Source organism: Calidris pugnax, unplaced genomic scaffold, assembly GCF_001431845.1.
Source record: "Calidris pugnax isolate Ruff unplaced genomic scaffold, ASM143184v1 scaffold103, whole genome shotgun sequence".
Taxonomy (NCBI): Eukaryota; Metazoa; Chordata; class Aves; order Charadriiformes; family Scolopacidae; genus Calidris; species Calidris pugnax.
This window is the reverse complement of record NW_015090990.1, coordinates 5,968,783-5,996,008: the sequence shown is the minus strand read 5'-3', so window position 1 is coordinate 5,996,008 and position 27,226 is coordinate 5,968,783. Positions and strand designations below refer to the sequence as shown.

The 27,226-nt window shown below is 36.2% G+C and overlaps 1 protein-coding gene across 2 annotated transcripts; it reads left to right on the top strand.

The window, feature by feature from the left end:
- Positions 1-27,226, top strand: SLC38A11 (solute carrier family 38 member 11). Of its 2 annotated transcripts, XM_014954227.1 has the most exons (12): positions 1-237; positions 2,733-2,850; positions 3,985-4,059; positions 6,330-6,464; positions 7,877-7,942; positions 9,668-9,774; positions 10,307-10,386; positions 18,550-18,620; positions 19,604-19,765; positions 21,488-21,600; positions 22,246-22,377; positions 24,913-27,226. In XM_014954227.1, the coding sequence occupies exons 1-12, from the start codon at positions 190-192 to the stop codon at positions 25,156-25,158; spliced, it is 1,353 nt and encodes a 450-aa protein (XP_014809713.1). In that variant the 5' UTR covers positions 1-189; the 3' UTR covers positions 25,159-27,226. The 2 variants fall into 2 exon arrangements, with proteins under 2 accessions (XP_014809713.1, XP_014809714.1); XM_014954228.1 differs by lacking the exon at positions 19,604-19,765.

The following is a 27,226-nucleotide window of genomic DNA, read 5'->3' as shown; positions in this document are numbered from 1 at the left end:
ACTGGCGCCGGGCCGGCTGCGGGCGAGCCGGGCCCGCACGCTACCGCCTTTCCACAACCCGCGGGACCCTTCCAAGCCCGGCCGGGGGGAGCGGCAGAGTCTGCCCGCCGTGCCTCTCCGCACCCTCTCCCGGGGCCCCGGCAGCAGAGCTGTGAGGGGAGCGCCGCGCCTCCCCCGCGGCAGCCGGCGATGGAGCGCGGCGGACCGGAGCCGCCGCCGGCCGCCGCCGCTCACCAGGTAGGGAGGCGGCAGGGAGGGGTGAGGTGGGGAGCTCTCAGCGGCTCGGCAAGCCCGCCGGCATTCCCCTGGCTTCTCCTTACCCTCCTCGGACCATCATCGCGGGACGCTGGAGGGGATGGGGGCTATGAAGGGCACCGCGGCCGCTCTGGGTGGGCTTTATAGCCGCCTGAGGCGGCCGGGCGGGTGGGCGCTTCAGCCCCGGTTCCGCTGATGAGCTGACGGCAGCTGCGGCTATTTAATCTCTCTTCAACTTCCCCTGACTCCTCTGAGGAAGAAAGAGCCACAGGTAGCAGGCAGGGGAAAAAAATGCAGGCTCGGGCGCCTTATTCCTGTGGGACACAGTGCGGGGGACACTCTGGCTGCTTGGTGGGGCTAATATTCAGTCTGGCTTGAGGAGCAGAACTCGGGTGCCCGGATCTCCTGGTGGGCATGCCGTTATCAGTAGAGTAGGGCTATATCAGTACTTTATCAGCCGTAGTGAGCAGCCTTGGATGTTTCACAGCATGACTTTCCCTGGGAGAGGACCCTGCAAGAGGCAAACGCATCCCATTCACCTCTTCTGCAGCCTTCCAAGTTGCATAGCTTGCTCAGGCTGCCTCCCAACAGGCATTTCTTCCCCCATCCACCATCCGAGTGCACCTTCCAGAGTGCTAGTGTTCACACAGGAGCTGTTTGAACCTGTGTCACAGTTTTTTGCCTTCTCTTGTCCCTTTTGCCAATTCAAATGTGTTTCTTTCAAGTGGGGAAGGGAGCAGGGGTCTGGATAGTGTCTTTGAGCTGGACAACGCACATTGTGTTTGTTTTCTTGTATCAACTGAGAAGAGGGAACTGGACTCTTCTAGTTCAGTGCAATTTCACGTGCACTGTGCTGTAAGTAGCAGAAAGCATTAAAATTTCAAGAGACTATGGCAGTGATGCTTCTGCTGCTCAAATCAGTGGTGAAGTAAGATGTAATGCCTGTTAAGTCTAGATGAGAAACAGCTGAGGGATCATGTTACAGATAAAACAGCATGTGATATGGCAAAGATAAGTAGGAAGTGATCATTGGGTTTTCTGTGATGCTAGACAGATTTTTTGGGACACTGAGTGGAGCTGCTTAATGGCAGGTTCAGATCAAAGAAGAGCACCTGTCTCTTCATGCAATGCATAATTAAGATGTGGAACTCACAGCTGCAGGACATTGTAGATGCTAAAAATATATGTGACTTCAAAAAAGGGCAAATTCAAGGAGCAATCCATTAATGGATGTGATGCACCAAGAACATGCCTGTTTTGAGAAGACTGGCATAGGCAAACTGATGAAATCTGGGACGGGAAAGTTATTTGCTAGCTATCTATTCATGTTCTAACATTCTTCTTTAGGCACCTTTCATGGCCACCCTCTGAAATGGGATACCAGGCTATACTGGCCTTTGATCTGAGCTAGTCTTACTATTCTTGTGTTAGTACTGCTTAAGGATTAAAGGTTCCACTTAACTATGTAACTGTCCTTAAGGCACTCTTATGCTTGTCAGCTTATACCACTATCTACAGATGATTTAGATTTATCAGTCATTTAATTTTTTTCCATGAGTATTAGTGACAAGCATCAGAGTTTGTATTACCTGCTATATATGTTAAATAGGCTCCTGCATCCATGAAATAGTGGTTTTATTTTCATGGTAAGTACAGAATGTTTTACTTCTGTAGAACACAGATGGGCATTTTCTTCACTAAATGTGTGTTCCTCTTTTGAATTACACAACTTCATTTAAAATACTGGTCTTGTAATGAATGATTCTAAAATGTTCTCTGACAGCAGAGTGGTGATCTAAGGATAGGACCACTGCTAGCTTATGAAGAAATGCTTTTTGAAGATAAGAACTTTAACTTTTGAAGCTACTGGCTACAGACTGTGCTTTGAACTTTGGTTTGTACCAGACCTTCCCACAGAAACTTTCTGGGGCTAGCCAGTTTTATAGTGCCATTAAGTATTCATAATAAACTAAACCATTGAATGACACAGAAATATATAAATGCTGGATAAAACCTTAAATTAGAGCACCTTCAGCTGTTAGCATACTTTACTAGTAACACTTGAAATTGATTTCATTCTTCTGATTCAGGGGCCTATTTTTACTGACTAGTCATTTTAGCCAAAATATTTACAAAAATACTTGATTCACATTTCTGCCTTTGCAACATGACTAAAAAGCTCTTTGTTTAACAGTCTGCCTCTCGATTTATGCAGATTTCTGTCCCTCCACTTTTTTTTCAGAGAAGAATTAATTACAGAAGATTATAGGTCAGGCTTCTAAAGGAATTAGATGCCTAACACCCCTTTGATTTCTCACTGAAAAAAATGGGATTTAGTTTTCAAAATACCTCTACTAATCTGAGTCTTTTCTTTCTTTTTTTTTTTTTAATTCTAAATGGACTATATTAAATGTGTCAAATCCTTGTTCTCACTTATTTTTCTCATGCATAATGTTATCATTGTCTTCTTTAAATAGGTAGAAACAGATGACCAAACAGCCCTCGTTAGCAAGCCCAGGAATAAAGGAGGAAACAGTGATCTGGCTTCAGCTGGTTTTAACATTATCAACTCTATCATAGGATCAGGCATTATAGGTAAGCATACTTTTCTTTAGTATCCTGCATTCAGCCTGGTTTATGCATGCATGACTATCCACTCTGGAAAATAACACTGTGTTCTTACTTTTTTCTGATGTTCCTAAAGATTTTTCTCTATATTTACTTGCTTACTATGTGAAAATGCAGAGATGTCAGCTGAGATCATGTCTCAGTGATAAATACCCTACAGCCTCGTTTGCCATAGTCACAGAGTCATAGAATGGTTTTGGTTGGAAGGGACCTTAAAGATCATCAAGTTCCAACCCCCCTGCCATGGGCAGGGGAAACTCCTACTACACCAGGTTGCTCGAACCCACATCCAGCCTGGCCTTGAACACTTCCAGGGATGGGGCATCTACCACCTCGCTCGGCAACCTGTTCCAGTGTCTCACCACCCTCATAGTGAAAAATTTCTTTGTAATGTCTAGTCTAAATCTACCCCCTTCCAGTTTGAAGCCATTACACCTTGTCCTATCACTGCATGCCCTTGTAAAAAGTCCCTCCCCATCACCTCTGTAGGTCCCCTTTAAATACTGGAAGGCTGCTATAAAGTCTCCCTGGAGCCTTCTCTGCTCCAGGCTGAACAACTCCAACTCTCTCAGCCTGTCTTCATAGGAGAGGTGCTCCAGCCCTCTGATCATCTTTGATGCCCTGCTCTGGACTTCCTTCTTATGTTGGGGGCTCTAGAGTTGGATGCAGTATTCCAGGTGGGGTCTCACCAGAGCAGAGGGGCAGAATCATCTCCATCTCAACCTGCTGGCCGTGCTTCTTTTGATACAGCCCAGGATGCAGTTGGCTTCCTGGGCTGCAAGTGCACATTGTTGGCTCATGTTGAGCTTCTCATCCACCAACACCCTCAAGTCCCTCTCTTCAGGGCTGCTCTCAATCCATTCTCTGCCCAGCCTGTATTTGTGCATAATGATTAGAGAGAACTGATGGGGCAGGTGCTGACAGAGCTTTATACTGAGCAACACTTTATTCACTAAAAATAGTCTTTCTTAGGTTATTAAGCATTCTGTTCCAATTTGGGAGATTGAGATTATTATTTTTTAATCTGAATATATTTTTTTTTGATTGTCAGCAAATAAGTACTTGGAAAGGTTCTATAATCTCTCCTTTTCTTATTTACAGGATTGCCATATTCAATGAAGGAAGCTGGTTTTCCACTAGGAGTATTGCTTTTACTTGGGGTTGCCTTTATCACAGGTACTCTAAAAGCAGTTTCTATTGTAAAGTGAAAATTAGTCTTGGAATGTTTACCTGATCTTGAGCTTAATATCTTAAACAGGTATATCTATGACAAGAAAAATGACAAATTTTTTCCTTACCTCACTAATCTCTTGAGCAGATTATTAAAAGTAGAGAATTATACTGTACAGCATATAAAGCTGCTTTTTGTGTGCATTTTATTCTCATAAAGCCTGGTTTCTTAGACTAGGTCAAGGTGACATTTGGAAGAATAGCTCTTATTTGTGCCTCATAATCACCTGTTTTAGTCCACGGTTTTTACCCTAATCAAGAGACTGATCCTTGAGTGGGTCGTTTATCACTTTTCTTAGGTATACCACAGAACAAAAACACAGTACAACATGGTTGTACTATGATTTTAAATATTTTATTTAATTATTATTTGTCAAAAAAATAATGGATTTACCTTCAGCAAGAAAAGTTTTAAAGTCACATAGTAAATAAACATAAGTAAAATCCATTGGCATCAAAAGAGAATTTTCATAAAGACTCTGTGGATTCAAGTCTTAAAACTACAATCCAAGTCAACGTGAATGGCACAAATTCTGTTACCTGCATGCTGAGCAGCAGTTGATGCTTTTCAGTGCTTGAAATATCATTTCAGGATCTGCATAAATGATCAAGGTTTGCCTGGAGAGCAATATAACGTAAGGAATGTGTTCCTTACGAATGGAAATTTTTCTCTATAGCTGATAGCAAAATACATTAATTAAATCATATCATAAACATAGCTCAGAAATTTCAGTTACTTTTCTGTAGGAAATCTGATTTGTCCTTTGAATTTCTAAGTATTTTGAAGACTTTATAGCCCTAGGCCCAGAGCTTGTGAATTAAACTTAGTATTTTAATAGGTTAAAGATGTGACTCAATGTATCTTGCACAAGCAAATTATAACTATAGTTATAGCTTTTTTACTTGTAGCATTTAAAGTACAGGCTAAATGTCTAACATTAGCATTTATTTTCTATAGCTTTTTATAAAAAATTGGCAAATAGCTGTAATTTAGCAATTTTCACCATATTTCACTTTGGGGGATGTTTTTGTGTTATATTGGGTGTAGTCCTAGATTGATAGAGAAACACAATTTTATGTCATTGGACTATAAATCTTTTTCAAGTTTTGTGGATCTAAGATTCCTTACTATAAAAACTTAATGTTTCTTGTACAAGATCAGCTCAGTGTGCAACATAATGGGTAATGAACAATTCTGTGTTTCTGTTTTTGTCTGCTCCCAATTAGTGTGAGTGAGTATATATGGTCTAAGAATTGTGTATGCTCATGGGAATCTCTGGATTGGCTTACACATTAACGAACAGTAGAAATCGCCTTTCTAAAGACTGTGAAAATTTCATCATTTTTAGTCATCCCCAGAAGATAATATTAACACCGATACTGTTCACAGAAAGGAACTGTTCCTATCACAGCATAGATTACAAGCTAAGTGAAAGCCAGATGAGGAATAGACGAGGTCTAGCTACTATCTGTCAAGACATCTGCACTAAGGTAATAAATTCTGTGCTGTAACTAATCTGGACTGGAAAATCCCATTGTGCTCAAATGAATACTAAAGCATAGCTTGGCATAACAGCAATATTTTTGGACTGTTCTTCATAAAAAGTTGAGATTCAAGCTGGGAGTAATTCTGCCTGTGTCATCGGCTCTGTCTCAAACTGCATTGCTTCATTAATTTCCAGATAAATCACTGGATACTTTTAAAACGTGCACAATAAAAAAGTTTAAATATTTTTATTGTAAATGGAGAAAATATGAGATACTAACAAGGTTTTACCTTTCTCAAACTTAGCTAAATAGCAGAGTAAAAGGATTGAGAGTTATAGCACCCTGGCACAGGCAGTTCTCACGTTTTACTCATTTTCAGGATATAATCAGATGCTCCATCCAAGAGCCCTCTGCATTATTAATTGAATTTTCCTTTTTTGGTGCTCATGACAGTTCTTGTTCCCTTTGACCATACTGAAAACCAATGAAAATGTCTTTGTTTCTGCTGTTCCTAGTCAGGAAAGCTGGAATTTCCTTCAAATATGAGCCTATAACTCCTGGTTTCGGTGAATTGAGGTCCTTTGTGAGATTTGTCATGCCTGCTCTTCCTACTGCCACTATTTGCCTTCTTACAGACTATTTTTTTTTTTAAGGAGTGAAAAAGATGAGCCGTAACCAACCACAAGTTGGTTCGTACTGTCTTTAACAGTAATTTGATATTTTAACAGATTATTCCATTATATTACTGATCAAAGGAGGAAACCTTTCCAGTACCAACACCTATCAAGAGCTGGTCAGAAAAACATATGGTCTTGTAGGCTATCTAATTCTTTCAACTCTTCAATTTTTGTATCCATTTATTGGTAAGATCACATAAATTATAAATTTTTAAGTTTTATAAGTAACTAGCTTTTTCACATTTATTCTTTCACTGGTTAAATATTAAGAACTCTTGTGAAGAATATACTGTATATGCCTCTTTCCTGTAAAAACAACAAAAAAAGAAAATTAAAAATTACTTGTTGTGTTCTGAAGAATGACCGAGGAAGAATTCGATGAATTTGGGGACCAGAATAATAGAAATGAACTGAAATGTAATAGCAGAGAAATTCATGATCACATACTTAAAAATTAATGACAACAGTAGCTATGAGAAATAGCAAAGAAGAGATTCTGTTCTAGAATGAGTAACAGAGCACAAATTTCATGTGCCTCAAACAAAAGGAAAATATGACTTCAGGAGTATATTGAATTAATGTTTTTCTAAAGATGTGGCATTGCTGCCATTGGAGAAGCCATTGATCAGAACTTGCTTGAATGTTATGTCATTGCTCTTCAAAAACATTAATTCAGCCTCATATCCAATGAGTTGAATTTATTACAGGTAGCTGAGATTTTTAAGGGGACTTGAGTTATTGTTACTGCAGGCAACAACGTTACACATGTTGACTTAAAAGAGTATAATTACTACTTCATAGAGACTGCGGAAAAGAATTGTAAAGATCTCAGTCCTTACCATGGAACTAGTTATGCATATGTATGTGCTTGCATTTATTTCTGTAAATAGTGTTAATGACTTATAATTTTGCAGCAGTGAATATTTATGCTTTAGTTAAGGTCAATACCTATATATATAGACTGTCTAAATGGTGAAGGCTACATGAGTGTATAAGTGTATTTTGCATGTATGTATACATATATGCACACTTCTAGTGTAGAGTAAGATAAGAATGAAATATGAATGTTAAGGTCCCAGTTCTCATTAATGAGAGGAAGGACTGGAAGTCCATATCTGATATCTTCAACTATTTTCTCCTCCTTTCTTCTGGTTTAAACATTTTGCTAACTTTTTTTACATGAGCTAGCAAGTCCTTTGCATCTCACTGCAGGACTGATTATTAGACTAACTCAGGAACTTTACTAAATAGAAACAAGAATTTAAAAATATACTGATGAAGAATTACTGTTAAAAACAAACCATTTTTAAAAGCCTGTTTCCCCTTTTCTGAAGTAAGTTTATATGGGCAGACAGCACAATGGCCATACTTCTCAGACCGTATTCATGCTTAGATTGTACCTGTTTAAAAAAAAAAAAGATAAAAATAAAGGTGAGCATTAAAGACTTTTTATTTTGTTTTAAACTTGAAACTTAGAAATTGTTGGTGCCAGACAGACAGTGGCATGTAATCCTGACATCTACAAAATATGTGTATTAAATATATATCAAATATTTCATATTTGAGGTATACTAACAAAAAATTTTATTTTCTTTAAGCTATGATTAGTTACAACATAATAACAGGAGACACTTTAACTAAAGTTTTTCAGAGAATTCCTGGAGGTAAGATTCATTTAAAAGATTCCTAATGGGGAAAATGTATTGAAAGGAAATATAGCATAAGTATTTAGGAATTAGCATCCTGTGTCAGTCTGAAGTCCTACCTGGTACTTTGCTTCTGAATTACTCTGAAATATAGTACAAGTTAAGAACTCGAAGCATATTTGTATCAGTGGTGGTTTGTGGTGGTGGTGGTTTTTTTCAATAAGTCTCTCTGAAATAATAACTATGAATCTTAGTCCTTGGTTATCATTGGACTCAGTGTCAGTGAGTAGACCACATGCTTCAATGAAATACTAAGCAAATAGAAGTAGTCTTCCACAGTAGTATATTTGTAAGGTCATCATATTTTGTCATCTTTTTAGATACTTGCTATAATAATCATTTGAATACTGAAACTGCACATTATCTAGTGAATAATTCTGGATCACTTGCAAACAGATTTAATGCTTACTTAAGTGTATCTATCATAGTTGGTCATGAACTGCAAATGTAACTTTCAGTTCTCTTAGATATTCACTGCCAAACCAGATGTGATATTTTGAGATATTAACTCATGCACTTGTTACCCTTTCTCTGTTGTAAGTTTTCACAGCAGAATCAGAGAAGCATTTGTGTGCATGTTTGCTGGCTTTGTGCTAAGGCAGATAGCTAAGTTAAAACATTCTTCACTGTCAAATTAAACTAAAGAGAACATGTCTGCAATGAAGTAGAAATTAAAATTTGTATGAACTGATTTCTGTAGGAGGACTGTAATTTTCAGCAGATGAAGCCTGCAACTTGTGGATGCAGTTTTAACTGCCACACTCTGTTCTTCTGTGAATACCTGATCAAGTTGATGGTGACAGTGAATACCTAATCATTTATATGTAGTAATACTTCTATAATAGGAGGAACGCCCAGCATGGCACACCTTTGACCTGGCTGGTAGAATGCCTGCCTGAAAAGAGGTGGGAAAGTATTATAATCTCCCAAAGAAGAGAGGGAACTGAACACAGACTGTCCCTGTCAATTGCCTGTCACTTTCCAGCCGTAATTATTCAGCAAGCTTCATTCAAGTTCATGATTCATGGTAGCCTGACTGAAACTGAGATATGTTTTGTTTTAAGTTATCATTGGTTTGAAAACAAAAACACCAGTTAAACAAATAGATCCCACTGATTATAGGGATATATTATAACACTGGTGTTGCCTTCGCATGGTAATCTGTATTTTGCAAGTGGAAGATGGCTGACAGCAAGAAAGGAGGTGCTCAAAACCCCCTGAAAATTAACTTAGGTGAGGATTGTTCTTTACAAATTTGCTTATCTTTAACAGCACAGTAATTGATGTCAACACACAGTGTCAAAAAATCCTCAAGAGTAAATGGCAGAAAGAAGTAGTAGAATGTTTTACTTGCAGTCTGCCAACATTGACCCAGGCATGATGAAAAATAATAATAATAATTTATGTGTAGAAACACCAGACTTCCAAAGTTTCTTATAATATATTCCTTATATTACGCATTTGGTTTAAATTTGCAGAATTCTTGTGATTCTGCACATGCTGTATACGGTTTCCTCAAGGTTAATTAATGCCTAGTCTTTATTTCAGTGTTACTTAGCTTGGATAAAGGGGATAAAAACCTGGTCAACATCAAAATTTGTTACTCCTAACCTTTCAAATATAACTGATCTGTTCCTATTGTCAGTCTCTTAGAGAAATAATTGTTTTCTTTTTTTGCTTTAGTTGCACCAGATAACATGCTTACTGACCGTCACTTGATAATTCTTCTTACCACCATCATCTTTACCTTGCCTTTATCTTTGTATCGAGACATAGCAAAACTGGGAAAGGTAAATCAGAATAGCAGCTGGGGTTTGGTTCACTTTTCTATATACCATTAGAAAATAAGTGCCAGTCATAACTTTGTCTTTGAACTCAGTTACATCGGGCCAGAGCATGTTAAATATTTTAGAAGTTTTGACCGTCCCAAGAAACATCAGAAAACTTGCAATAGTTTAAGAAAAACTTTAGTCTCCATATGAATCACTGGAATTTTTCCATCTACTGCTAGTAGAACTCAAATCTTGTAAAGTACTGGGTGATGCAGGCTTAATCTTGTAAATGCTGAGCACTGTTGATTAGAAATGTTTAGATAGGAATATCACTTAAAATTATACAAATAGTTGCAGTTGGCTAGTTACTCAAAAAGAATAACAAGTTAAAAGATGATGATACAGGATAGGATTTCTAATTATAGATATTTGGCACGTCATGTTTAGCACTTTACTTGGTTGTTAATTTATTATTTTTTTTTAAAGTACATTATTCTGCTAAGAGGACAACCTTTCAGCAGCTTACTGACTGAAGTTTTTACTTCTACAGGTATCTCTTATTTCTCTGATTTTAACCATTGTCATCCTGGTTATTGTGATGGTGAGAACAGTAACATTGAGTCCACAAGTGTAAGTATTTTCACACTTGCCTCAAAGAGAATTTTTGATCATATGTAGTCTGTAATTTCATTATGACATATATATGCGTAGTTTTGGAACATGACTGTTCTGGGACAGACAAATAATTGAAAAAATAAATATGAATAGCAGTAAAGAAACTGTTAAGATGTACTGTATCCTTTTTTTTTTTCTTTTATTGCAAATGAGCAAAATTAGAAAAAGTGTCCAAAAACTACAGATTAATTGGAAATTACAGGTGATATGGCTAATAGCAGGTGGCTCCTGAATGGACATGTGAGGTTGTCTGTCACTTGAGAAATCTTTAATTTTGTCCATTATTGTCAGATGGCCTATATTTGCAATCTTAAAATAGATAGCATTTTAGGAATATTTCTTTTTCTATTCATATAATGATTTTATAATAAAAATAGAATAGAAATAATGAAAAGAAAAAGAAGACGACAATAATAAAAACTTTATTCTGTCATTTGAGAAAGCTACAATGTAAGGATGCAAAGCTGTTTTCCAGCACTCATACTTTGAAAGTAGTATTTAACATCACAGTGTTCTAGGCAATTTAATTGATGTGAATGTATGTTACAGCAATATTTTATAATTATATTGCAAGAAAGTGTTATGGATCTGTTATCTTTCCTTTATGGCCCAGAAGGTCTGCTTTATTCCTTTTTCCTTATCCTTTAAATGTGAAGATATATTAATAAAGATGACAAACTCAATTTCTGAATGTGCTTTTTATTTATGGGAATAGTTTTATATAGTATTTCCAATGTTCCTGTAAGAATTGGATTCTTCCACCATGATTGTTGCAGCAGTGTTACACATAATTGTTCATTTGTCTTATTGCTGTGGAACATGGGTTAATGTCAGGGCATTCATGTTTAATGCTAGGAAGATCGCTAGAATAGCAGCTTCTGAAGTTGTACCAGATGATGTTGTCTATCATCTATAAAAATGATGCTCTCGGAACAGTGTGGGACTTCCTCCCCCCACTGTCTTTCTGAAGCAACATGTTTTTCATAGTGTCTGTTAAAGGAGTGTTTGAAAGGGTAATCTCAAAATCCCCTGTCAAAAAAGGAAGAAGCTATATATAATGGTTACTGATGACCTTGTTACTATGGTAACATTTATTCTCAACAGTAGCGAGGCACTGAAAAATGTGGAATGTGTGGCTTTATTTTTTCTTATGATAAATAGTATTGGGTATTGGGTAATTCTTGGAGTTTTACTTTTTAATTTTTTTTAAGACTGCCATTTTTGCCTTTACACTTGTTGTTTTCAAAGATGCATTTAGCAAGTTGGTAAGCTGTTAATCAGAATTTTTTGCTTCGCAAACATTCTATCAATGTCTGCTTTTACTATTTGTATTATACAGTCGGAAATAGAGATACACTTTAATTATTAAAACCCTCTTCTAATATTTTGTTAATGGTATGATGGTATGCTATCTCTTTTTTTTTTCAGTGAGAATAAAGCACACTAATATATTTTAATATGGTCCCATCATAGTATTTTTAACTAGTGAAACAAGTAAATAATGCATTTTCTGGGAATCCTTATTAAAGTAAAATAGAAGTTGGAGTTTTCAGAGATGTGAAAAAATCAGTCCTCGGATCTGTCATGTTGGAAAATAATTTGTACAATCCCAGGTAAAGGTTTGATGGGACCAAGAGAGAATATTTAATCCCTACCACTGTCACACAAGCAGAATTGATCGTATGCCTGTCACCTGACAGGTGATTGTCTAGTTTCGTCTTGGCAATTCCATGAGTTCCCATTCCAGTTCTTAACAAGACTTTTTGTACAAATTCTTCATAAATATGTATCCTATATCTCTTTTACTGCATTTCATGTTGCTTGCTTCTTGGCTGAACCACAGTGGATATGGGCATCAAACTGTTCATTCTTTTTCAAACACAGTTCCTTTCTGTCATTTCCTGTGCTATTGATAACTCTCAATGGCTGCCTTAAGTTCTCTGTGAATTAAAGGGATACTGTGGTGCCCCAACTGCCTGTGGTATTCCCACTGAGGAGCAGAGAAGAAAGATCTTACATGCAAAATGTCATGAGATCCCTTTCAACTGTAGCTTTTGGGAATTGCCGCTCTCCTGTTTACGTAACCTAGTTTGATGTTTGTGTCTTTGGAAAATAGCTTGATGTGGTGGACATGCCTTGAGCTTTCAGTCTAATAGAAGCACCAGGTCCTTCTCTGCAAAACTGTGAACTGGCAATTTTTCCTTTCTTTCACTCTGTTCTCATGAAGTTTGGGGGTATAAACTGTTCTCCCCTCCCTGTTCTTATTAAGCCTTTTTTGCTCCTACGTAACTGTAGAATTTGTCATTGCAGAATTCAATACATCTCTATCAAATGATTTCTCCATTTACCAACATATTTATGATTTTTCTTTTTTCACCCTGTTCTCTAGCATGCTTGTGTTAACTGCATATTTCATACTTCCTGTTAAGGGTGCTTCTTACTTTTTGTTCCATCATTCAAGTTACGGCTGGATACATTGAAAAGTGCTGGATTCAGGTCAGGTTCCACTGGAATCCCGTTCAGATATCTTCCCAGATACTCCGCTACTCTTGAGTAGTAATCAGTTTTCACTTACATTTGGATTTTTCAAAGCGAAGTTTGCTTACCTTTGAGAGGTACAAGAAACTTATCTGGGGATGATAAAACTGTCTTTTTGTTTAAATGAAATCTGTATTCTAGTTGAAAATTATATGTTATTTAGACAACAGAGAATATAATTTTTCCCTGAAACCTTCTGCAATGTGTTAGACCATCAGCAAAACAACACTATTATTACTGTTTTACTGTTTTTAATGATTTGATGTGCATGAAACTGTAGGCTGAAAAACAGCAATTACAAATCTTTGGAGTGTTGCATTTCTATTTTATTTATTTTTTGGTTACTTTTGGAATGGAGTGGGTTGTCCGGGGACATTATAGGAGTGTTATTTTCTTGTTCATTTTCAGGAAAAAATTATTGTATTTATCATGAGAGATTACTTAGTTTACCTTATTTCCTCTTCTTACAAATATGTGAAACTGAGGTACACTTGGTTTTTTTGCCTTTCCAGTTTTGCTTTTGATTAGTGTAATCCACGTGATTACTTTTGTCTGAAGAATATAATGAACCTGCAGGTAAAATCTGGTGTTCTGGGCCTAGTGTCTACTCTCAATAGTTTAAGATGTTGGATAAAAATACATTTCAATAATCCATTCTTTACTTTATTTCCACCTGCTTATAGCAGGGTATTTTTCTACTGTGATCAAAAACAATGGTTTAGAATTATCTCAAACTGTAAATGTGCTGTATGTTAATACTGCATAAACTAATTTCACTCTTCAAAGCTGAAACTAACATTCATAGCTGTAAAAAGCAGTATTTTACATAGCATATAAAGATGTATCATTTTAATTCGGTGTTTCTTTTGGAAAGAACGTCATGATGTCAGTGTCTGCATAATACATAAATCTCTAGGAAAATCTTAAAGAGCATCTGCTACACATAAATAGGATGTGAGAATTACTCAACTGGCAGCTGATCACAGGATTGAAACACCAAGTGTTCAGGAAAATAATTTGGAAGTAGAAAGTTGATTCTTTCCTTTATATAAATAATCCAATAGTAAGCAAAGATAAACTTTAATATGTGATGAAATTAACAAAGAAAATAAGCTACTGTATATTTACAGAGCTGCTAAGTAATTCATTAAGGAAGAAAGAGGTGTTAAAGCAGCTGTAACTAAGTGGGACTGACGTACAGCTTTGCTTTGTCTATGTTCTTTAACAATCAAGATGACTTTGATTAATATAAAATTCAAGGCTAATCTAAGCATTTCTCATTTTCTTTCCATTGTATTGATTAAGTTATATTCAGTATCTGTAAACTTTTTCAGTATCTTTAAAATTTTTAAATTTTAACAAAAACTAAAAAGGTATTTTGCCTTAAAATATAATTGAATTGAAACATTAAAATTAATTCCCTAAATGTCTAAATCATTTGATTAAACCTGAATTAATCTGCCATGTGTTCCTAGACTATTATGATAACTGCTGGTTTGCACCTAAACTTGGTGGTTTGTCACTGATCTTCAGTCTCAAACGATGGAAGTCATCTCATTCCAACATGTAGCTCCTCTTTCAAACATATGACTTTGCTTCAAGCTGGGTTGAGATCAGGGGCATATGTTTCTTTTGCCCTCCTTAAAGATATTTTGTTTCTGATGCGCTCTGCTGCTCTACTATTTTTGTCAGCATTTTGACAGCAAAGTGACAGAAAAGACTTTTGCATAGCATGGATCTTAAGATGGGGAATATTATACTGTAAATGTTTTACAAGAAGTAGAAGATTGCTGGTTTAGACTGCCAAACAAAATTGCCCAACTCTAACTCATGATCCGGATGTGAAATGCCTTTTACCCTGTTAGGAGGTCCTAACCTTTACCTGGTTCATTTGTTTTTCAGTTTCCCCCATTCTTACGTAGGTAAACATAAGTATTTTCAAAACATTTTAAAACTCACTAGCGTGTTTACTTAAGGGAAAGGATAGCATAATATACTAAAGACTAAGTAGAGTCTTACTTTCTTAACCTCTAGGCTTTCTTCCTTACTAGACTTCACTACATTCCTATGGACAGTTCTTATTGTCATTCTGTCTTGCAGTTATCTTACTTTCAGCTGAGACTTTTTCCAGTCTGGGAACCCCCTTGGAACATCTTTTTGTTCGATCTTTTATTATTTTAGTTCCAAGGATCACAGTTATATTACCTCTCAGCTTTTGCTGTGTGTTACAACTTCTACTATATGTGATAGACAGTAGAGCTCTCAGCGAATGTATTTAGTATCACTAATGTATTTCCTCTGTTAACTTTCATTGTGTTTCATCTGACTGCTTCTCCATCTCCAGCATGAAAAAAGCTTTGTGTTTATGCAGGCATGGCCTGTGTTTTTATACACAGTGAGGAGCAGTAAGCTGCCTGGTTTTGTCTTTTATAGATATTCACAGCTACTGCTATTCTCGTATTAGCAGCAGTTAAAATCTTGCCCTTACAGTTCCTAACAAGAATGTAGGTCAAACTGGTCAGAACAAAGGCTGTTCACAGAAAAAAAAAAAAAAAAAAAAAAAAATCTCGTTTAAAGGCACACTCCTTCAGGAGCGTACAGTCTTATACAACTTGTTACCTCACTTATTTAAAAAAAAAAAAAAAAAAAAAATCCATCTTGAACAGTAGCAGCAGGATTGAAAAAGCAGAACTGGTACCCTGTTACCTGGTATTCTTCTGATAGACTCTTTCAGCCTATGTATGTACTTGCTTACACAGATGCATGTATTTATATGAATGTATGTATGTTTACTTATGGCACTTGATATTTCCATCAGGTGCCCTTTACCTTGTAAGTCATTTTAAGTGATTATTCAGTGGTTGGCTCTTCCCTAACTAACAGCTGCTGCTTCCTGACAGAGTTTTCTCTTTCCCAGTCTGTCATCTTATTTTATATAGACACTTTCGTGTCACTTGCACCCTTTTCCAGCAGCTTTGCATAAGCCTGTATGTCCTGCAGACTGGTCTTGGGGTGATTTGTTGTTGATATGATCAGAACTCTAGAGCTGTTAACTCTCAGTTCTAAATGCTCAGAAATGAAATTTCTTACTGTGTTGCTTTCACTTCTTAGTTTACGTATGACATCTGTGTGAGATTCCTTAATTCCCAAGGTATGGAAAGGTTTTTTGAAACCCATGCGGTGGTATATGACTTACTGTAAGAAATAGTCATGTACAGTTGCATGTCACCTGTACCAATGTGCATTGTATGACATTGCAATCTGCTGGTAATGTTTAAATCATGGATCTGAAATTCTTCTTCCATACTGCAACTAGAATGGAAGGAACTTATCTTCTTATGCTGCTAAATAAGCAGGATTTTGTTCTCTTGAATTTTTTCTCCCCAAATAATTCTCCTAATCTGATTTGCCATTTATCCATAAAGCAAAGCTATATTTTGTTGTGTAGCTTATGCACTAGCAATATGCAAACACTGTCCTGGGGGAAGACTAGCTCCTGTGACTTTTTTTTTTTTTTAATTTATTATTTGGCCACTTTACTCAAAATGAAATGAAATTCAACTGAAATTCACATGCTTTCTACATTCCTTTTTTTAAATACCTATTTATAGGAGTTTATAATATAGTTATACTGTTGCACAGGATGTACCATTTTCACAGAAATTAAATGTGTTTCAGACAAGGGCATTCTTTATTTCTGTGCGTTTTTGTAATATATTGCTTTGTATGGTATTAGATAACCTAAGTGTTAATTATTTGAGAAGGGGGTAAGGAGGCTTTCACAATTTCTTTTGTTGAAGGATAATAAAATAAATTTTCATTCTGTATATTTGATATCAAAGCTGACCTCTAGTGGTTATGGAGTGGAACAGTTGTGATGTTAGCTTTCTATATCCCATTTTTTTCTTTTGGAATGTTACTGATTTTTTTTTTTCCATTTAGATGTGAATGTTTTCCTGAAAAATAATACATTCAAAATTATGAACATGAATTGTCCACAGACATCGCTAGTGATTTGAATCAGTGACATCAAGTTAAGGGAGGCTACTTTACGTGATGAACTACAGTAGCTATAGTGGGTCGAAACTCCTGTGTCACAAGACAAATTCCAGATACCTCGATTTCATCCATAGTATTTATTACCTCTATATGCTGAGTCTGAGAATGTTTTAGGAGGGCCACATTCAGCTGCTAAAGACTAGAAGCAGTATGTTACAGTAGTCAAGACAACATACTGCATCTAAGGACAAAAAAATAAACTTGATTTTGATACTCAAATTCTGTTCACTTCACAGCAAAGCTTAGCAACCACAGCTTAAGAGCTGAAAAGGTGCTCTATGTCTGAACTGAATGTGCATTGGGTAGTGTAAATCTGGGGGGTTTTTAATATGGAAAAGGAAGGATTGGCTATTTAAGCTTTCAAGAAATAGTAAGATATGAGTTCTGGAAGAGGAAACAGCAACATCTTTTTTTTTGTCTGTCTTCTTTTTTTATTCTTCTTAGCAGGCGGGGGTGTGGTTTAAACATTTGAAAGCAATGAAACCTGGCATGGCATATGCCACTATGGCTGTCAAAACCAGCTAGTTATCACCAGATAGAGGGAGAGACAGAGCTGCTTGTTACCTTCATGGAACTGGTGTGTCTTACTGCTTTCTAGGGCAGTAGGAAAATAGCAGCTAAGGCCTCAGGTGGCAGCAGCTTTCCTTCTAAATAAAAACAGAGCAGTTAGCAGCAGCCAACTTTTTAAGAGCAAGCTCTCTGTACTTTTGCTTTGTCTGTGCTTTGCTATTACAAATGTAATGTTCAACTGGATTGTGAATTTCATTTTATATTTTGTGTCCCTCCCCTTAGCTTCATTTCGGCTCTTTATTCAGACAGCGAGTTCATGCATCAAATCGATTTCAATAAAGATCCCTGATGGTTTTCTGCGGTCCTTCTTTAAGAATTACAATTACCACGAGTCCAAAATGTTGGGCATATCTTAGAAGAGCAGATGTGGGGAAAATTAGATTCTTGCCTGATTATAAAAGTCTCCATATGCTCTCTTATACTTTATTTTATCGCTCCTTTGGGAACTCGATTAATCCTTTTACTATGAGGAATAGTTAGAACAAGTGTAAATAAAGACAAACTGCCTCACTTGATTTGTAGCCCAGGACAAAAGTGTCTCTAGACTGCATGGATTGCACGTGCAAATTCAAAGGAAGAAATTGCCTCTAAATAGTCAGAAGAGATTTTGGGTTGAGATAACCTTAGTCAGAATCAGTAACAGCTTTCACCTTCCCTGTTGCCGTTTCTTGGTATACGATGACTTGAAAAGTTTATTTACAAAACTGGTCACTGAAACAGGCTGACATTTTGGGCTGTAAATACTGGTTACAGAAATACTTCAATCAAAACAAAGGAGGTGAGAAGGGTATCTCCCTAGTTTCAATTTATTGTTGTTGAACGCTCTGGCCTACTTCGGAGAGTTCTGGACATCTGACTAGCAGTTCTGTATTACAGCACTGTACTTTAAATTATTTTTAATAACTGATCATTGGAAAGAGAATAATCTATTAAAACAAATGTCTGTTTTAGACCCAAATCAGAAAACGCATGGATATTTGCAAAATCAAATGCAGTACAAGCTGTTGGGGTGATGTCATTTGGTAAGTAGTTTTTTCTGTATTTTCAATATTCAGATCAACTGTTAAGAAATTACTTCATTTAATATTTTGGACCTAGAAATTACATATTTTTAATTGTATTTTTTTATATTAATGTTAAGCTGGCTTAGAAAAAAAGCGAAGTTGATTTTGAGTTATCCATAGGTGAATTTAGTTGTTATAGCTTAAGATGTTATCCCCATCGGGCCAGATGAACAATAGAGAGGCTGTTGCCAGCATAGCAGAGACAGCAGTGTGTCATGTGAATGCAGTTCAACTCTCCAGGTCATGTTAAAACACCTGCACCAATAGGGTTAGTCTGATAGGTAAACTGAGGCAGCTGTGATCGTTCTGTGTGCTCTTTGATAACCTCTAACAGAACAATCTTAGACTGCGATGCATACATTTGGTGGAGAGTGCCTGTTGCTTCCCTTGTCTTGCAGTGAACCATTCAGGTGAGTCTCAACTCACCTCCATTATTCTCATTCTAAAATCTGTTTCTGCCTGGAGGATCTGGTATATTACTTCTTGTTAATGCTGTGATAATCTGAGGCCTCCCAGTGCTTGCTGCTGTCTGAAATGGATGTTGTAGGAAGCCTGAAAGTAGCAAATGGCCCTGTGGATTTAAAAAAAAAAAAAAAAAAAATTTAAAACCCCCCTACTGTTGGGTTCTTAAACAAAAGAAGAGCAGGAAGACGAAATAGGGGTGGAATGAAGGTGTGCAGGGTGGGAAACAGCGTGGCATTTTAGGGTAATGTAATCGGAATCATCTCAGCAGGAATATAAACCTCTATCAAATCAAAGAAGTAAAAGTTCAAGCCATTCATCTTTGCCACTCATTGCAAGTTTAATGTTTTTATTTAAAACTGAGTGGATTCAAACTGTGCTGTGTCTCTCGTACCTTGAAATATACATCCTGTGAATTTATTTTATATGCATATAAGCATGAATTCATACATTTGCTTTAACTGTCATGCGTGTTTCAGCATTCATCTGCAACCATAACAGCTTTTTAATATATGGATCTCTGGAAGAACCTACATTAAAGAACTGGTCTCGAGTCACACATGTGTCTGTCTCACTCGCTTTTGTTATCAGTGTAGTGTTTGCTGCATGTGGATATATGACTTTTACAGGATACGCAGAAGGTAAACTACTCTACCCCTCAATTTTGGTGCTTGTTGTAATCCTTACCTTCCACCCTTCTGTCTGACTTCTGCTGTTAATGTCTTAGTGATTGTAAAAATGCCAAAATCGTACTATGTTTGAATAGAAGTAGTTAGGATGTTGCTTGTAGTTAGCCTACAACCAAAACAGGATACAAAGATGTCAGCTACAGGCTAGTAGTTGTCAGATTCCAAAGTGTAAGCCTCATTGGTGAAAGTCTCCTTTGAATACTTCCATAAACAAAATACTTCTGAGGACTAAACATCTATAATTTAGCCACATGGTCCACCAGCAGAGAGCAGTAAGAACAAAAATTGCCTTGATTTTTCTTCAGGGTGCCTGACATCTTTCTGTACATTTTCCCATATCTTTTCCTATCTGTGCTAATATAGCATCCTAGCTCTGACTCAGATATTTCCTATCTTCACAACTGTTCTGCTGTAACTAATCTTACTGTCACCTCTGTGTGTATGAATATACATATAATTGTATATAATCAATGTTACATCATACTATTTAACAACATTTTGTTGAAGTGAAAAAGGTGCTTTCAGAAGAACAAGGCATAAATTTCCTCAGTAAAAATACACATTTCATAAGCAAGCAGATTCTGTTACTTAATAGTGCTGTTTCAAATTGTAGTTGAAGGCTTCCAACCTTTTTCCTTTCCTGATGAGCAGCATCATGTACTTGAGAACAGAGGAATTGTAAGATGGGAGTTACTGGTTGATCTGTCCTTTTTTCCTGCCTCCAGTGTTGTTTATACAGAATAACTTAGTGTCCTAAATGCTGCTGTAGCTAAACTACACTTGAAATATCTCAGCCAGTTTGCACTTAGAGAGCTCTGACTGCAGCTATCCCTCAGCATATAACTCTACTGTAAGCAGGTTCTGTCTTACTTTCTGTCTCCCCTGTCAAAATCTTCTGGCTGTTTTCTCTGAAGTACACCTTATTGCTTCTTCAGTACCATCGTGATTCTAAAAAGTAGTAAATCATAACATAGTACAGTAATCGGGTAGAAAAGACCTGATATTCCATCTGATCACTGTCTTGCTGTGTCTCTTGTGCCTCAGAGATCATTATTCCAGATGCTTTGTGGTAAACAGTAAGCAAGATTATTATTTGAATTCTCTAGCAGTGCTTTTGTTGTTAGATGTAAGAAGATTTGCTAGGTAATAATCCATATGTTTATAGTAGGCTTTTGGGGTCAGAATATTTGAAATTCTTCTCTGCAGCTTACCAGCTATGATTAGATACTATCAGGGAAATGTAATTCTCCAGGTGTAACTCCCTAATCTTCCTTGTATAATTGTTGTTCTAGGAACTACTTTTTTAAAGGAAATGTATCTTTTATATAGAAATTTACTTTTTGAATCTTTCACACATTTATTCAAACAAACACCAGTGTCTCATGCAAAATCTGTGCTGAGGGGAAGATAACAAATGACAAACTCTGATGTGTATATAATAAAGTATTTTTGAAAGATAAATGCTGCTTTAAATAAAAGCACTGCTACTCGTAGGATAAGGTGAAAGTTCCTCCTGAATGTAACTTGTGATTGTAACTAAATATTCTTGATATGTGTTAGGAGAGGGGATCAGAAAGTCTCAATTGCTACAGTAACTCCAATAATTTACACTTCAATTTGCAAGTAGGCAAATGACATGAAGTTCAAACTAATTAATGTTTTGCTATGCCTCAGGAGATATATTTGAAAACTACTGTAGAGATGACAACCTTGCTACATTTGGAAGGTTTTGTTATGGAGTTACTGTAATTCTGACCTTCCCCCTTGAATGTTTTGTGACCAGAGAGGTAAGAATTTATTACATTCTCCCTTTAACAGTGTTGATATATACTAATAATATTTGAACATTATTAATACATATTGTAGCTGAAGTCAATGGTTGGTCTGTAACAAATATCAGCATATCCAATCCTGCTGCATGCAGTGAGTAGGAGATGCTAGTTGTAGTGTTTAGATTCTGGCAATATAATGTATAATGTATTAAATACTACAGTAATTAATAATATGAGGACAGCTTAAATTTCCACATTTGGCATAAATGCCACTGTTTTTATTATGTTGAGAATAGCCAAAAATAACATTTATCATGCTTACCAGTTTTGCTTTGTGAAAGTGTCTCCATCTAGGAAATCCATCTGTTCAATAAATAATTGTAAGTGGGTTTTATTCTACAGTGGGCAAATGAGAAGGAAGTATACTCTAAATCCTGCAGGTATAACTGGGTCAGTCTTGCAAGTGTTCTGCAATTTAGTAATGCTACTACAAGTTATTTTTGGAAGCAAATGAAGCTGTTTTCTTGAGGTAAGATAGGTAAAGTTGTGTCAGTGTATTCTCACCCGTTCTTTTAGTTTCCAAAGGTTAGAAGATTTGGAATAAGCTGTTTGCTAACATAAAGAACAAACTCAAGATTTAAAACTGTGGTTCTGTTTCAGGTGATTGCCAATGTGTTTTTCCATGGGAACCTCTCGACAGTTTTCCATATTATTGTGACAGTAGTTATCGTTACTGTGGCGACTGGTGTATCATTAGTGTATGATTGCCTTGGAATAGTTTTAGAGCTGAATGTAAGTGAACCTATTTATTCTTTTATTTATTAAATCACTTTCTTATAAGTGGAGGGGGTGGGGAAAGAGAAAGAGAGAACCAAAAAAACAATAGTAACGAGACCACAGAGGTAGTAACTGGAATTTTCCCCTGCTTTGGGCTTAACAAGGAGCAAAACTGAGTAATTTCATAACCTGAGTATACGATTTTTAGGAGGAGACTCCTTTGTTTGCGAGTAAACATTCCTGTATCTGGTATCGCCTCATAGCAGAGATGGAGCTTGCCGGGCAGGCTGTGCAAGGCAATTACTGACTTAAACCAGTTTTAACACATTTATGTTACCTTTTTGCTTGGTTGGAACTGCATACAGTCTACTGGAATCCTAGACTACTAGTCAGCAAAATAGACTCACCAGATGAAGTCAGTCTGTTTTGGCACAGGATGTACATTTAATCAAAGGAAATGCAGAAAAAAAAAATATCCGATCTACATTTATGATAAACATTGTTTATCTTAATGGCTTACTTTCAATTTCAAGTCAGCTAATTTTAATAAATAAAGCAGATGTGGAAATATCATACCTATCGTATATAAAAGTTAGAAGGTGAAGATAACTTTTTAAGGGCAGCCTTTGCTTCTTTATAGAAATATTTTAGAATTACCTCCATATGTCCCTGTCCGTGTGGTCATTGACAATTTTGAGCCACATATTGCATGCTTACCTAAATGGAGGGAGTTGTTCTTTATGCTACGCGTGATACATGTACTTAAATGTACGTTATGATACTGACCCACAGTGCAGTTTATCTGGTCACCAAGCAGTAATGAGTGATTTCGTAGCAGTGATTTGGCAGGTCATGATTGCACTAATATTATAGAACAGGTCTGAATGTTCAGATAAGCTATCCAATTATCCTCTAGGTAAAATAATTACCTACATAGTTTCTTCTCAGTTAATCCTTTCCAAATTAAAATTATCTCAAAATAAACAATTTTCCTATTGGTTTGGTCAGGATGCATGTTTCCATTAAAATTTCTCATTCATGGCATCTGTTGGCAATTTCTCTTTCATCTTATTTCTCCTTTATTTTTACATTACAAGTGCAGAAAATTCATCTGTGTGTGTATATACACGCACCGATAAAAGTATTTACATGTGCACATACAAACACACATGCCTATTCCATCCAAATATCCAAACACTTAATGAACTGGATTAACTATCTGTGCCCATGTACATCTATATATCTGTGTATGTGGTTTACATTTATTATATGGTATAATATGTTAAGAATAAATTTACACCAGAGAGCTGCCAGTATTTCTTGCATGAATAAATATTTGTGATTCCTATTTGGAATTAAATTGTTTCAAAATAATCACTCAAAAGCAAACATTCCATTGATGCAATATCTTTACCCAGAGAGGCCTAAGCAGTTACTCAATAGTCAAGCTGATAGCTTGATTCAGTTACAAATACAAGTTGATAGCCAGGCATTTGGGTGGGTAGCTCATACCTTGTGATTTTGTTTTTCTCCTTTTTAAGAGAGAATTTGACAATACAGTTGTACATAGTTATTAGAAGTAATTGCCCTTAGAAAGGTTGTTTGCCCTGTGGTAATTATTTGCCAGGGAAACCATTCAGTCATTTAGTAGTCAAGGGTCCATGGATTTTGCTGTGCTATTCTTTTACTGGGATGCTGATTTGTGTTGCTTCACATACTTAAGAGTCTCAGGTTTTATGGAGAAGATACTCTGTGTATGTACCTATTTTTGATGCCTGTACTTATAGCTGTTAGCAGCTTCTACCATAAAAATATACAAAAGTTTGTACAAACAATGATGTGAAGGTTCTCAGTATGCTGGATTACTACCTCACCATAATTAAGTTGAAACATAGTGTTTAAGTATATGACAAAGTAAATGTTCGAAATTTCTGCATACAAATGCTTTCTTCTGGCATGTAACTCATATGTTATTCTGCAGTGGCTTTACTATAGAAAACATTTAAGCAGGTGCTTTTTATCTGTCCCTATCTAAGAGAGCGTTTAAAGAGGAGCTGAATTTTGAATAAGAGGGGGTGTTCTACTCTCTCAAAGGGAGCTTTGCTTTCATAGGGAAGAGGGGGTGTTCTACTCTCTCAAAGGGAGCTTTGCTTTCATAGGAAAGTCAGTGTAAATCAGGTCATAAATGTAGAAATTGATCAAAATTCTTTGAACTCCTACATGATATTTCCACTTTTTTTTAAGGCAGTATTATATCTAGATTGCTACATGGATTTAATAGTACTTGCAACATAAAATATCATTCTGGATCAGCAAAGCAAAAGCATTTACATAAATATGAATTATTTCAAATAGTTTTACAGATATTTTTGCAAGTTGTTTGTGATTTTGAAACGAAAGTTTGCCATATAGCAACACTGGAAAAGGTCTCTATTCTCTGGCTTTACGGTTGCATCAATCAGTCCCAACTGTTTAGAAAATTAGGGGTTTGTTCTTCATATCTAAATATATGTGCTTATGAGGGTTTTTTCTATTGTTTCCCACACACAGGGAGTTGTGAGTGCTACCCCACTTGTTTTTATCATCCCAACAGCGTGTTATCTAAGGCTGTCCAAAGAACGATGGAACCATTCAGATAACCTCATATCCTGCCTGATCCTTGCTGTCGGTGTGTTAGTGATGACAGTTGGGTTTGTTATGACTCTCTTGCATCCCCAGGAATGTAGCCATGGAAAAGAAATGTTCTACTGCTTCTCTAGTAATGTTTCTTTTCGCAACAGCACACTTCCACCATAGGTAGCAGGTCAATCTCCAGACTTGATCAGGTACATCTCACGAGCCATATATGTCAGTTTGAAGGAGAGTGGAACAAAGAGCTTTTATGTTTTGATATGCACTGAGAATTTTAAACTGTATAACTGTGTTTGCATACATGGTTTTATGCTGCCATTCTTTTCCAGGTAAGACTTAAGATTTAGTTGTTGAAATAAATTTTCAGAGACTCCTTTCAATAGACATTACTTGAAAAATGTGCAAACCTATCCAAAAAGGCTACATTTTTTTAACTTAGTCTGCAATGCTGTTTAAAGGCTGGAAATGAAACATTTGGGAGTGTAAACATCTCCAGTGTTTCATTGCTTTTTTTATTAATTTTATGATATTTTAATCTTTTAATGTATATTTATTAGCACACAATAGTCTGGAGTTTTTTTGAGGTGCTGAAAAAAAAAATTATGTCTGAATCTCTCTCTGTGTATTAAATTTCTGCTGTTAAATTGAAGAACTTCTATTGATTCTGTCTTTGATTTTGCAGTTAATTCTGGTTTAGTGCTGAAAGCATCCCTTGTACTGGCTCTTGAGTCAAGGGCAACTTTGTATGTGGACTGAACTGTAACTGATACAATTTAACTGTAACTGTTACAATTTGTGGTCTTCTAGTTAAAAGATTTTTTTGTAAATAAATCCACATGGGTGAACTTGGAGATTCCAGTAAATGGTCTTTGTAAAAATATCAAGATTGACAGAGAAGAAAATGGCATGTGTAACAAACACAGCTTGATTCTTACGTTTATAATGCTATTTATTATTTCTGAAATTGGATTGAAACATTGCTATATGCCAGGCATGTGCAACTTGAGCAAATTGTGTTAGAAAACATTCTAAACTTGGTTGTCATTCTAGTCCTCTAATTCTTTTCAGTATATGGTGATTGATTTTATCATGGTTTGTTAAATGTTGGTGATTTATTATGTCCTCCAAAATTAATTTAACATTAAGGATTCATACATGTGTATGTACATATATACATGTGTATATATAAAAACACACATACACGCCTATAGCATATGAGTAATTTGAAGTTGAGTAATATGAGTATCCTTTATATCAGTGCTGGAATTTTGAAAATGTTTTGTTATCAAATCAAACTGTGTACTTTTGAGTTAGACTTTGCATTATTGTGATCATTGTGGTGCCCTTCCTTCACAACTAGATACATAATGCTACTCCATTTTTGTGCTGCTAAATGAGATGGTGATGGTTTTTGTCTTCAGTTCATCCTGCATGACAAAGCTATTTCATTCAAGACTTCTAGCTAAATAGATTGTTAAGCAAGGATTGCTAGATGGTGATAATACTCATAAGAATAACACACATTTTAAAAGCAGTGCTTTCATAATAAATGTTTTAAGTATTATTGAGGGCTTTTGGGGTGGTGGAGATTTTTTTGTTTGTTTCTTTGTTTCTTTTTAAGTTGTAAAACTATGAGTGCTGGGAGTGCTATTCTACTTCAATTTTCCTACAGAGTCAGCTTTGGGGGTGATAATTTATCTGCTGTCCAAGTACCTGGTACTGTTGATAGAGAATATTTTTCACCAGTTCAGACCAAGCAATGCTGATTTTGTCTTAGCCATGAGTGAGTAGTCACTGGATGGATTCCCTTTCTTCTATGCCGAATGGAGTTAAATTATATTTTTTCATGACAGCTAATGAGAACTTTCTGATGAATCAGAAATCTCTCATGAGCTTTTCTGTTCCTTTTTTCTTATTTTTTTTAAATTTATTTTGTTGAAGTATGTTACCCTATTTCAAGTACTAATTCTAAGCTACCCTTGCTTTAGAGTGTCAATGGAATAATTTGTAGGATACATTGCAGTATTACTTGTTCAACTTAAAGATTCTACTGAGGCTGCGTCAATATTAACTCATGTTTACCTGTCCTTTATGAAGGACAAGTCTTTCTATGCCTTTCTACTGTGTAAATGCAGATTTAAAGAAAATTTGTTTCATGGTGCTTTATAATTTGAAAAGTGTAAAGTCTGAGGTAGTAATGGTCAATTAAATGTTTTCATTGCTGATAAAGCTT

Coding starts and splice junctions, on each gene's coding strand:
- SLC38A11 (XM_014954227.1), top strand. CDS start 190: ATGGAGCGCGGCGGACCGGAGCCGCCGCCGGCCGCCGCCGCTCACCAG. Junction 238..2,732: donor CGGCCGCCGCCGCTCACCAG/GTAGGGAGGCGG, acceptor TTCTTTAAATAG/GTAGAAACAGATGACCAAAC. Junction 18,621..19,603: donor TGTTGGGGTGATGTCATTTG/GTAAGTAGTTTT, acceptor TGCGTGTTTCAG/CATTCATCTGCAACCATAAC.